The sequence below is a fragment of the Zonotrichia albicollis genome, chromosome Z (genome assembly GCF_047830755.1).
Source record: "Zonotrichia albicollis isolate bZonAlb1 chromosome Z, bZonAlb1.hap1, whole genome shotgun sequence".
NCBI classification, from domain to species: Eukaryota; Metazoa; Chordata; class Aves; order Passeriformes; family Passerellidae; genus Zonotrichia; species Zonotrichia albicollis.
In genome coordinates, this window is record NC_133860.1 from 10324494 (window position 1) to 10337597 (window position 13104).

The 13104-nt window shown below is 37.5% G+C and overlaps 1 protein-coding gene across 2 annotated transcripts; it reads left to right on the forward strand.

Moving 5' to 3' along the window:
* The first annotated feature begins 1010 nt into the window (after nucleotides 1-1010).
* Nucleotides 1011-12770, forward strand: SYT4 (synaptotagmin 4). 2 transcript variants are annotated; one of them, XM_014269217.3, is made up of 4 exons: nucleotides 1011-1145; nucleotides 3845-4659; nucleotides 6214-6334; nucleotides 9296-12770. In XM_014269217.3, exons 1-4 carry the CDS (start codon nucleotides 1112-1114, stop codon nucleotides 9601-9603), a joined length of 1278 nt encoding a protein of 425 aa, XP_014124692.1. In that variant the 5' UTR covers nucleotides 1011-1111; the 3' UTR covers nucleotides 9604-12770. The 2 variants fall into 2 exon arrangements, with proteins under 2 accessions (XP_014124692.1, XP_014124693.1); XM_014269218.3 differs by having other exon boundaries at nucleotides 3845-4653.
* The last annotated feature ends 334 nt before the right edge of the window (nucleotides 12771-13104 follow it).

Below are 13104 nucleotides of genomic sequence, written 5' to 3' on the forward strand. Positions count from 1 at the left end.
TTTCCCTGTCTCCCCACCACATTCTCAGTTCACACTGGGAAATGAGACATCTAATCCAGTAAAATCTAGAAGTAAAGTCATCTCTTTCCCAGACCTGCAGGAAAATCAAGAGGATTTCCAAACTGGGGGCTGAATGCTTATGTGGGGGTAGATGTTGGGAGGAAGCAGGGAGGAGGCACAGGGACAAGTCACATCCGGAGTTTTCGTGACTCAAATTCAGTAAATTCATAACGTCAGTCATAGGAAAATCCTGTGCCCTGCAGCTGGAGCCAAGGTGTCTGGACTCTCTCAGGTTGGCAACTCTTTCACGTTGTGGTTGTAACATGCACAGCTGATAGTTAATTAAGCAAATGAATACATCTTTCACTGGCAAAAGGGGCACACCCATGTCTTTCAGAGGGTGCTCTGAATCACAGACATTGCCATCTCACTGTCTGTGTCCGGTGGAGGGGTGTGTGGGGGAGCTCATAACCTGCAGCAAGGCAGTTAAAATAATCGATGAGTGCGTGTTCAATCCCAAGACAGGGACGGGGAGAGGGGGAGGAGGAGGGGGTAGGAAGGGAGAGAGAGAGACAGAGAGGAAGGGAGGGAGGGTGTGGTGGCTAGGGAGGGGGGGAGGGAGGCGGGAAAGGTGCTGATTTCAGCCCTGTAGCGTCAGGATTGCGTCAATTTGGGTTTCAACCACGTACTCAGTCTCAGAGCGGAGCTACTCAGAAGAGCCAAAACAGGAAGGGGGTTGCAAATCAGTGTGCAAAGGGGAGGACCGAAGGTTCCCCTCCCCCCTCTCCTCCAGTCCCGTCGCAGCCTCCTCCTCCACTGTCCCCACTGCTCGTGTCTCCGGGTTTTGGGTGGTTTTTGTTGTTGTTTCTTTTTTTCCTCTCTATGTAATTTTTTTTTTTTTTTTTAACTGCGCTGGCAAAGACTGTTACCCGGGCGCCGTGAGAGCCCAGAGCCAGGGGACAGCAGGGCAGCGAGCTCAGCGCCCCGGGCGGGTCGCTTGGCATCCGGGGAGGCGGCTCCCGCATCCCGGACAGCGGCGCCAGCACCGCGGACAGCGGCTCCAGCACCGCGGACAGCGGCTCCAGCCCCGCGGACATCACTCGCCGGGAACATGGCTCCGATAGCGGACAGCCGCCAGCAGTTCGGTAAGCGCGTCCCGGCTCCTCGCACCCGAGGCCGGGCGATGCTCCCCCTCCCCGGGAGAAGAGCAGCCTCTGCCGAGCCTCCCGGTGCCTCCCAGCACGCAGCTTGTTGGGAGGGACCTGGTTTTCCTCCCAGTTCTCTTCAGGTCTCAGAAGTTGTGTGAATTTGCTTTCTTTCCCTAATCTCTCTTCTTTCCTCCCTGCCCGTTCCTCTTCCCTGGTAAAGTACCGGAAGAGATAAAGAGATTTTTGTAGGTGCGGTTTTGAATGAGAGGGGTTTGGTGCTGTTTTCCGTGTCTCTGTTAAAGTAATGTGCATCAAGAATTACATGATGCAAATGCCTCAGAGAAAATCTTTGTTCAAGTCATTCTTGAAATAATTGTCATTCCTTTTATTCTTATTGCAGGTCAATCATTAGTTAAAGGGCATTGCTAGGAAGAAGAAAATACAGGATTTCAGTGTTTTTAGCTGAACAGCTGCATCTTAACCAACCCGGTTTCAATGAGAATAACAAAGATGACAATGAACTTTTCAGTTTTGTCATTTCTATGCCCTGGATGCAGTGAGGTATCAGAAGTTTCAGAAGCAGTCATGTCTGTGCACTTATAAAATGCATGCATAAGTTGCTTTAGTGAGAAAAACAGTAAGAGGGAACATTTCTGAACTCTGCTTTAGAAATATTGACTCTAAACCACATTAGGCTTGCTTTAGCAGTGGTTTGATTCAGAGATCATTCCAATGACTTAGTGACGAGACTCCAGATTTATATCAAATAACCAGAATAATAACTTCTCCCAGAACTAGTAGGTGATGTTTTCTATTAATGCACTGCCTTGAATGTTAACCAACTGATTATGACAAAAGCAAAAAATTCATTTTGTGACACAATTAGTTGTAAATATAAAACCATTTTAGTTACCATTTCATCTTCTTTCCTGTTCCACCCATTTGAGGTTTCTAACCACACTTGTGACATCATGCTCTTGTCTAATTACTTATTTAAGAAAGACAATTAATATTTTAAACATCAAATTGATTCTTCCACTACTTTCAGTAGTTGTAGAATTAAAGAAGTTTATAATAGCCATTACTATAAAACATATATTATCTCATGAAAAAGTATTGTAAATGTCCAAACCATTCTTAGAAGATATTAAAGTATTCAGATTACTTTTCAAATACTTTTAGATTTCTATTTATACCATGTATGTTTAAATTTATGCAGCCCGGGGAATTCTTGAAACTCAAAACCATGTGCTTAAGTTAGGAAAAATACTTTTTGCTCACAAATATGGTTGTCAGTCATTTCATTAAGTTCCTGCAATTAAGTGCATAGACTAGTACAGCTTGTAGTCATCAGGAAAGTTGTCATAAAAAATTAACAGCCAGGCCTGATCCTTTCTGAGCTGGAACATTATGTCCTACTTTGCTCTGATAGTATTGTTGTGGGTTTTTTTTTCTGAATCATCACACTAAAAAGCAAAGGTGTATTGGCAGCACATTTATCTGCTCAGCTTTTGACCGCATGAAACTGATTTACTAATACAGGGGGATAGCTCCTCTTTACTCCTCCAGAATGACCAGAGAGAAACAGAATTGTTACATAATTGCCTTTATGCATAAACAATGTCACGACATTAATATTCCATTGTATGCCCAGTGTTGCAGGGAATAAAGGTTAAGCTCTGATTGTTACATTGTGGGTGGTTTAAACTCATTTAGTGATGTTACTTATGGGCAAAATTGGATTTCTAATTAGTTGTGCTCATTTACCCTTCCATGCGTGCTTTGAAGGGCTAATGATACTCCATATGTAAATAATATATCCACTTGGCGAAGGAGGTTATAACACTGCCCAGGTTTCTCTTTATTCAGCTTAAGTGTAGAATTCATATTAAACTGTGGAGGAATTATTTTTTTCTTATCTACTCCTAAGAAGTGCTAACCCTTTCTGCAAACTCCCCATAAGCTTTGCTTCAGTGTCTTAAATGCTTAGTGGTTAACATAGATAAACTTAACAAGATTTTTTCAGTTTTGAACCCATATGTGCTACCTAATATCACATCCATCTTGCTATAAGACACTTGCTATATAATTATCCCAAATTTTCTATATAGATTTCCTCCTGCAAAATATTGAAAATCCCAGTGAAACTGTTGAGTGCTATAACCTCCAATTAAGCTCACTTCTTTCAAGAGATACCTACAGGAAATTATGGGAACAGACCATAAAAAATAGCTAATTGAGCACACAAAGTATTCTAGGACACACTATGGAAAGCAGATGATATATATAAAAGTAATATGTATTTCAGAGTGTGTTTTAGCTAACCAAGAAACCTCCATAAACTCAAAGCTGAAAACAGCTGAGAGCTGGTATTATTCACAGACATATAAGCTCAGAAACTACACACAGAAGGTTAAGACAGTGTAGAAATTATGAACAGAGATTATTATTAGGATGGGAATAGTATTCTCCTCCCTAACTCTGCGTGTATGGAAAAATACTAGCATAACAAGCGTGCCTTGGAGTGGGACTGCACACTGGTGCCTGCAGGTGGCAGAACACTTCCAGTCTGTCAGTCCTGCTGATATCACCGTCTCCTATCAGTTTGTTTTACCTAAATTATTGCTTTATGAAATATCATGCAGAATTCAAGGTACTGCTGCTTATGTGCTTGTTGCTATTTATTTGACTTTCAGATGAAATTCCTACTGTGGTTGGAATCTTTAGTGCATTTGGCCTTGTCTTCTCTGTCTCCCTCTTTGCTTGGATCTGCTGCCAGCGCAAATCTTCCAAGTCCAATAAGACCCCTCCATACAAGTTTGTCCATGTTCTGAAGGGGGTTGATATCTACCCTGAGAATCTCAACAGCAAGAAGAAGTTTGGAGCAGATGATAAAAGTGAAGCAAAGAACAAATCAGCAATGCCAAAGAACTCTCTCCATCTTGACCTGGAGAAAAGAGATCTAAATGGCAATTTCCCTAAAACAACCACAAAAATGCAGGGCTCTCCAGATCTTGAAAATTCATCTCCTAAGCATTTTGCAGAAAGGAAGAAAGATTCAGTATCTCCTGATAGCTTAAAATCCATCACTTCTCTATCATCTGAAGATAAACAAGACAAGCTAGGAACTCTCTTTTTCTCCTTAGAGTACAACTTTGAGAAGAAAGCATTTGTAGTGAACATCAAAGAAGCTCGTGGGCTGCCAGCAATGGATGAACAGTCAATGACTTCTGATCCCTACATCAAAATGACAATCCTGCCTGAGAAAAAGCACAAGGTGAAAACCAGAGTGTTGAGAAAAACCTTAGATCCAGCTTTTGATGAGACTTTCACATTTTATGGGATCCCCTACAGCCAAATTCAAGACTTAACACTTCACTTCATGATCTTGAGCTTTGACAGATTTTCCAGAGATGATGTCATTGGAGAAGTCCTCATCCCCCTTGCTGGAATTGAACTCTCGGAAGGAAGGCTGCTAATGGACAGAGAGATCATCAAAAGAAATGTTAGGGTAACATCTTTTTTACTCAAAGTTTGAAAGTGCTGTGATAGGGTTAGCTATGATTCTTGTGTAATGCTGCTGCCATCTTGGAGAGAAAAGCCAAAAAGCTCACGATGCAATTCCTGAGATGCTTTCCTAATGGCAGTGTGAGGAAGTCATTACACAAATGCAATAGAAAAAAACCATTACAACAAGGATGATGAAAGAAATTGCTAATGCCCTAAGCTCTAATTTCTTATTCAGCCGGTTTGAGTGGACCAATTCCGGTTAGCTCAAGCTGACTCAAACCCCACTGATTTGCTTTTAATTGCTTTTAAATGAAAGAATAAAAAAATATTTAAGCATTATTCCCTTTCTCCTCCATCCCCTTTTATATTTGACATCATTCTTTCTTAAATCTTACTGAAGTCAATTGAAATATCACCTGCATGGGTTGTGTAGCACATTCTTAAGGAAGGTGGGTGGTCTTTAGTTAGGGAAGTGGGATTTGCTAGAGACTATATGGTTGATGTTGCAGCATGTTCTTGCATGGTGGTGCTGTCATCACCTTGCCTCATGAGCTGCAGCTTTACTAAAGGTAGTAAAGATGGAGCCACAGACTTTGTGGAGTTACCAGCAAAACTTCCTGTCTTTATTGGTACAAAAATATTTAATGCTGTGTTCTCAGTGTCTCAGTTCAGAACGCAAAGGTCATTTATAACCATTCCAGCTGAACCACAGAAATGCACAGGCATCAAACACACACACTCTTAAAGCTCTGCTAAGGAAGTGGAATGTGTACTGACCTCACCATGACTGGTTTCAAATGACAAGCATACTGCCTAATAAAATAAATGTCTAATAGGCAATATACCTATAGCTAATACTGTCATTTTGCAATTCTATCACTATATGACAACAAATATAAGTATGTCACAGGATTTTGTTGATAACTTATTGTATTTTCTGGTATATAAGGTACTATCTGCTCTTGTCTCCCTTGCCTTCCTTCTCCATTTGAAATACACTACTTCTCCAAATTCAAATCAGATAATGATAGAGAAAATCTTTCATCTCACCTTTATTTCATGTATAATGTACTGCTTTAGAGAGTGTTAAGGGATAAGATTTTACTGATAGCTTGAATCCTTCCTGTTTAAAACACTTTACCAAATATTTTTTCTTTACTTGTATTACATTTTTTCTCCTAATTATATCTACATGTAATTTTGCTTTGTTTAAGATAAGTTTCTTTTTTTAACTGTGATTTTTTTTTCCTCAGGATTTTATTTGTACTGTCCAAAGATCGTAATGTCATGTCAACTTACATTGTCCATTTATTTTTTGATTTTATTCAGTCTGAAAACCAATAATAGGAAAAGTTATATAACTAATATAGAGGGAAATTATAATCACTATGTAAATCAGAATAGCTATATATCGTATGTCCTTTTATACAGCTTCAGAGCATTTACTTCTGTGACATTCCATAAACCCTTTTAACTCTGGTTTAAAGCTTGGTCAATATAAATGCTTATCAACAGTTTTATTACTTTTTTTTTGTTTTTCCTTTAATTTCCTCAGAAATCATCTGGTCGTGGAGAATTACTGGTCTCTCTCTGTTATCAATCTACAACAAACACACTCACTGTCGTTGTTCTAAAAGCCAGGCATCTACCTAAATCTGATGTGTCAGGATTATCAGGTAATGGTTTTAATAATGAATATGCCTCAAGAATATAAAACAGATGACAAAAGACAGCTGAAAGGTGGCATTTCAAAGACTGAAAATATTCCATACATGCAGAAATGGTGTTTCTATTATTTACAACCTATTCATTTCATTCATATCTAGGTCCGTGCTTTATTTCCAGGGTATGTATTTTACAAATTTGTTCTTCAATCACATCAAAAAAAGGTGACATCTGCTAGCAGTGGAAACCAATGAGTTTTATGATTGTCTTGAACAGAGCCCATCTGCCATAAGCGTGGGATGTTGTTTGCAGATACCAAAAGCTTTTATTTATGACAAAAAAATGAGTTTATTTGTAGAAGATCAGTATTGAGTGAGATCATCATATAATTTATCTCAGAAGAAAACCAGCATCTTACCTCTGTGTTGAATTTGAGCACTAACATTTTTTGGCAAGGTGAGAAGGTGAGCTGTGCCAATGCTGGGAGGATGCTGCAGCATGACACACGTGCTTTATCATGAGCCAGATTTGGGGTGCACTAAGAGGGATCAGGTTTTATCTTCTCTTCTCCTTGTCTGCTGCCATTTCTCATTCAGTGGAACCTGGAATTGCACATAGAAGACACATTAAGGCTATATAACATAACAACAGTGTAAAATTTAATGTCCTGAATATAAGACTGCCTCACAAAAACAGCAGTACACAAGAAAGGGCTATAGTACCACATCTGCTGCTGCTTCTCTGTAGAACTTATAGTCTTTCATTTCACTCAATATTATGAAAGAAGAAGAAAAGGAAGTAGTTTTAGGAAACACTGAATAATTATCACTGCAGCTAAAAATACAGTTTTTCTGTTTATCATACTGCAATTCACCTGGAAAGTTAGCCTAGCTTGAATCCAATGCAACAAACCTATAGGCAACTCTCATCAAGTTCCATTTAAATCTTCCTTTTGATCTAAATTTTGTTCACATATCAGAAGGAGAAAAGATGTATATTGAGCCTAATAATTTACTTGACTAAAAGAGAGGATATGTATTTTTAAAATCTACCCCAAAGTCACAGGAGATAGAGGTGGTTTCATGAAGACAGCATGACAACAAGCTGATCTCAACAGACCTGCCTGATGTTTACCCAGATGGGAAAATAACTTGATAAAAAAAGCCCTTCTAGTCACAGCATCTACCTGGACCCTATGGAACACCATTTTTTTACTGCAGCTCTTACAAGTAAAGCTGTAAAATTTGTTTGTATTTCCAGCCTCCCCTGGGAGAGCCTTGCTGACTATAATAGGAATGCACTACTTCTGCAGGCAGCCAGGTTGCACTTGGACTCCTACTCCATTTAAACAGTTTTCCATTATTTTCTGTTCGTCAATAAGGCCAGGTGCAATAGATATTTGGATTTCAGTAGCATACTGCACTCAGGACACTCAAATTTTCCTCTGTGACTTTCCCCTCATCCCAACATTAATCTCGGAAAAAGAGAAGAGTGAAGTGGTGTTTCTATGGAATAAAATAAACAATTCCACAATTCAACCTCCTGGAGAAGAGGAGAATTTTTTTATACTCTGAAACCTTTCCAATTTCACATCTCCTTGATTTCCTTATTCACTGGTGCTGAGTGACCTTTGTTAGCCTAATAAAGTCAAGTGGAAATCTCTAGCTTTATCTAGTAGCTGGTCAAAAGTAACAGAAAACTTCCTCTAAAACTAAATGGAAACCACTGATTGATATTGATTTTGATGTTTCTAATGCTTGTATGGCATACAATTTTTCAAAGCCAGTGAGTGTTTTTATTAACCTCTGGTTTTGAAATGTTCATTATGGTGATACAATATGAAAGTGAAGAGGTACCCCATTACACCCCACTTATTGTAGACCATTGTCAGTTCAAGGAAAAACAAAATTTTTACTTATCCAACCCTTTCAGTCTGATAACTGTGACATAAAATATGCAAATACTGTTCAGTTTCAGTATTTCTTATTTTTAAAAAGTATGCAGGAGTTCTTGATGATTAACTTGGTTAATTGTTTACATAAACTATCATGTTTGACTGGGTTCAGTAGAAAAGATTTTGTACTACATCACTGCACCATGAGAACCTGGAAACAGGCCCACACTTCACTGAATAAATGCCAAGGTAATTGAAAGGGTTGACTTTTAAAATGTCTCCTCTGAAAGAATAAATATGGCCATTATTGAAGACAATAGCAAGAGAACCTCACAGCAATTAAATAATTCTGATGAATGCAAACACTCAAAGTTGGTTGGCAGCTAAAAATATGGACATTTTTCCTTCCTATATTCAACACTAGCAACGCAGGTGTAAAGACAGATACACATTCCAACAGCAAATATATCCTTTCATTTAAAGTTTAACATAAAATTTATTCAATAACAATTGGTGGCCTCAATTTAGTCAGGTGAATTGACTTCTATAGGACCCCAGCAGAAATATCACATCCATTCTCTCAGCCCAAGTTTATTCACTCCTTTCTGAAAATTTTCTTTTCATGGGTTTGATTAGTGCTGATGATTATACCCCAGCAGAATGTGTGAAAAGCCAATTTCTGTCACACTTAAATGTGCAATGTTCCATATTTTTCAGAAACCTTTAGAATTTTGTGCACTTCCAGACCATCTTTGAATGTGGTAGAGGTGTTTTTGGTTTCATGGACTGCAGGACACAAATTATCTCATGAAGGAAACATCTGTATTTAGTAGCAGTCTAAACTTCACTACCTGCCTTGAACACAATTTTGGTGACCATAAAGGAAAATTAAAAGGGCTAATTCAGATGTATAGAAAAAAAATTAAAAATTGGATGAGAGGAATCAAATTTAATAACTTGACAGAGCTACTCGTTGTGATGTAAATACATTGGATAATTGGGGAATTTACCATAAATTACATGAAGGAATTTCAACCACTGTACAATAGCTGATCTGTGCTCTTTCTTTTCATTGCAGACCCTTATGTCAAAGTGAACCTGTACCATGCCAAGAAGAGAATTTCTAAAAAGAAAACCCATGTGAAGAAGTGCACTCCCAATGCAGTGTTCAATGAATTGTTTGTCTTTGACATTCCTTGTGAGGGCCTTGATGATATCAGCATTGAATTTCTGGTTTTAGATTCAGATAGGGGGTCAAGGAATGAGGTCATTGGCCGGTTAACCTTGGGATCTTCAGCAGAAGGAACAGGTGGAGAGCACTGGAAAGAAATTTGTGAATATCCAAGGAGACAAATTGCCAAGTGGCATATGTTATGTGATGGTTAGCAGGTTAGAGAGGAGTTGGATATTAAAAAACTATATATATTTCCATAGGCAAGGAGCAGGTTTTTTTCTTTGCTATGTATAATTACAAGCTTTTAACCACAAAACTTTTTTTTCTTCTTTTTTTTTTTCAAGGGGGGAGGGATGTTTGAAATAAACTTGAATTGAATTATCAGAACAGAAGGTGACTTAATTTTCACAGTAAATAATGGAATTTTTATTTCATCAATCTTTAACATAATTAGTTCAGATTAATATTCTTCTAGAGTTTAAGTGGCCTGTAAATTCTGAAGCACTGTAAACCTCAAGAAGAACAAACTATGTTTTGAAAGAGTCACTTATTAGTGACTCATATATAGAAGAAAAAACCTTACTACAATATATCCAAAAAAACCCCCACCTGTGGCTTATTAGGCAAGGGGATGGATCTATAAAAGCCATGGGGATTGAGGGTGAGTAGGGGGGGAAATTCCTTCTGCCCCTCCACCAAAAACTTTCTTTTATGAAAATTTAATCATTTTTTGTAAGTTTTGGTTACTTATACTTTGATCATCCCAAAGAATTAACATGTATTCAATATTTTGCTTTACATATCACATTGTGTAAAACTATTTTTTTTAAGTGTTGAAATATTATATAATTGATTACGCTTGGACTTTTTTAGTAAGTTTATATATATAATTTTTTTATCACAGTGACCAAAATAGATACGTACTTCAAACTAATGATAAGTTCACATGCTTTTTTTTGTTAAAAGGGCTCCTTTACGGGTGACTGTACACGTTACAGTATGGTAGAATTTGGGGTTAGATATGGCTTGCATTTTTTTCCTCTAGGTAGGATTACACCTTAAACATTTCAAGCCATATAAAAGAATTTCTGTTGAGATGAGGTAACATACAGGATATTACAATCAATTACTTTTCACCAATTATATTTTAATGTTTCATTAGTGCTAAAAAGAAGTTGATGGTTTTTTTTTTTTTTATTTTTTTAGCTTCATTAAAGAATAAACAAATAGTGAGACAAAGAAGAAAACCTTATTCTGCTGTTTAGTGTTTAACCTCCTGGACTGTAAAGAAGCCATTACAGTCAGTACCAATATACAAACTCCAGCGCATTTTTTAAATTTTGCAAGAGAGGAAACCAAATTCACTTTATAATTTCTCCAATATTCTATAGACAAAGTACTTGGATAGTAATTTGGTTATATGAATTAATGCACATTACTGACTGTACTGAAAATGGTGGTGGTAAAGGAAAACAGCATCCTGATTTAATGTCAGTGTGACACATGTCCATTTAAAATTAAATTGTGTCAGGCTGAGGAAGTGTCGTGTAACAATAACAAGTGTACAAATAAAGCATTTAGACCTGTGAAATTTAGTCTTGGTCAAACCAGATAGGTATTTAGGCTGTCAGAACTATAGCACAACTATATCAAATTATTTCCTAAAGTTTGTGCACTAACTTCTGATACAGAATTGTTTGCAAGTATTAGTCCTACTTCATTTTCAAGTACAATATATATAAAGAAGAAGATAGTGATGTTCGTTGTTGACATAAGAAGGGTTAAAAAAGTGGAAGACCATTTTCAGTATTTTTGCATATGTCATTTGTCACGTGTAATCCCATTGAAGCGAACAAGACTACTTGGGAATTGAGGCACTGCTCATTGTGAGTAAAGGTAGCAAAATGGGCATGCCAGTTAGAACAAACCAAACATACATTGAATGTCAATCTACTTTCATTAAACAACAGACCTAGGTCCTACTTAAAACTGTTGGGGATTTGTTGTCTACTTTACCTGTTCTCATATGGCCAAATTATGTTTGCAGGAAAGGACACTGAAATATGAAATATGCAAGTAGACAAATAGTACTGGAAGAATTCCATTGAGGCTCTTCCAGGTTTTGTGTCAGTATTTTCTCCAGTTTTTGAGAATGTGTTTGATACAACAGTGTTTATAGATTTCTGTAAAAATACATTTTCAAAATAACATAAACATGCTTTTTATGATAATGCTAAATGTAAAAATATTGCGTATTGTATGTATAAAGGAGAGGAATCTTTTTTGATTATTTCTTTAGAAAGCTGATTAACTGCTTAAGGGCTAGAGTTTACCAGCCACATTCAAGCAGAACTAATCCAAAGCCACCAAATGAAAGATGTCCACAGGCTTCAGTGGGGTTTGAAATGCAGAGAGAAAAACTCTCCTTAGTCAACCCAGAAATATCACTGGGACCATGGATATGGGGAAACATTGTTTTATCCAATGGAGACTGGGAGAGTTTAGGTCAGTATGACACAATCAGAGTTTTAACAATTTCTGAAAAGGAAAGAACTGAGCTGGAAATTGTTTAATCACAGAGAGTGTGGCATCTTGCAAATAAAAAATATGGAGGTTTTGTAAGCTGGCCCATAAGTAGTTCCTTATCTCTAAAAATCAGATGACAGGCATCATCTGTCTCCAATGAACACAATATATGACATTAGGGGATAACAATTAATCTTTTTGAATTAATGCTGGGCTGTGATGATCATCTTTCATTTTGCATCCAACAAGTCGTCACAAATTTCTTTTTTTATTTTTTAGTTTTTATAGCGGCTTGAGGGTCAATATTTCTAAAATTGCCAAGTGGCAATTTTTGTTGGGAGTAGGGGAGCTGGAATTGGAAAGGGAAGCAAAGACATTTTTATCAAATCTAACAAAACCCTGTAAATAGCATTTTTTTTTTTCATTTAAAGCAATTCTCAGTTTGAAAAGTTGAGTAAAGACGACTTGTAACACATTTTAATTCAGAAAGAGGCAGGAGAGCGAATGTTGGCCTGTACTGAGGTGAGAAATTCTGCTGTTTTATAAAGTGTTCAATTCTCATTGTGAATATCTTGAACTCTGTTAAGGATACTGTACTGTATTAAACATGTAAAAAAAAATGATGTTTGTCTAAGTAGCTTACAAAAATAATAACTCCTTGAATGGGAGGCTATCCATGTCTGGAGATCTGTCGTAACTAAATACCCGATTCGTTATGGTGTTGTAACTTAATAGAAGCTATTCAAGAGAAAGCATGGTGTATGAGACTTTGTAAGTTATTTGTGCTGGTTCTGTATGTTGTGCCATGTGTGTAAGACAAGAATAAACTTCTGCTTTTGTTCATCCCATCCCACCTACTATCCCACCTATGTATCTTTTTTTCCCCCAAAGATTTCTGCTATTTTTTGTGTTCATGGTCTACTCTCTCATGCTTCTATCAGAAAGCATTTTACTTGGAAAGTCTTCCTATTCTCAAAGAGGTGAATTAGATTTGTTCTGACAAATACCTACCAGGCACACCACATGCTCTTTATTCCTGGATGCTTGTTGAATATGAGTCCTGAATTGTAATCTGCACTCAGGCTGAAGCCAGAAACACGGCCCATGACAGAAGATATGAGTCTTATAGGAACAGATATACAGATGCAAACAAGAGTGAATTCTAATATATTAGCTAGAAGGAGAAA

Bases quoted from the DNA above. Each gene is read 5' to 3' on its own strand.
- SYT4 (XM_014269217.3), top strand. From the start codon at position 1,112: ATGGCTCCGATAGCGGACAGCCGCCAGCAGTTCG. The intron at 1,146-3,844 runs GTAAGCGCGTCC...TTTGACTTTCAG, and splicing joins GGACAGCCGCCAGCAGTTCG to ATGAAATTCCTACTGTGGTT. The intron at 4,660-6,213 runs GTAACATCTTTT...TAATTTCCTCAG, and splicing joins TCATCAAAAGAAATGTTAGG to AAATCATCTGGTCGTGGAGA.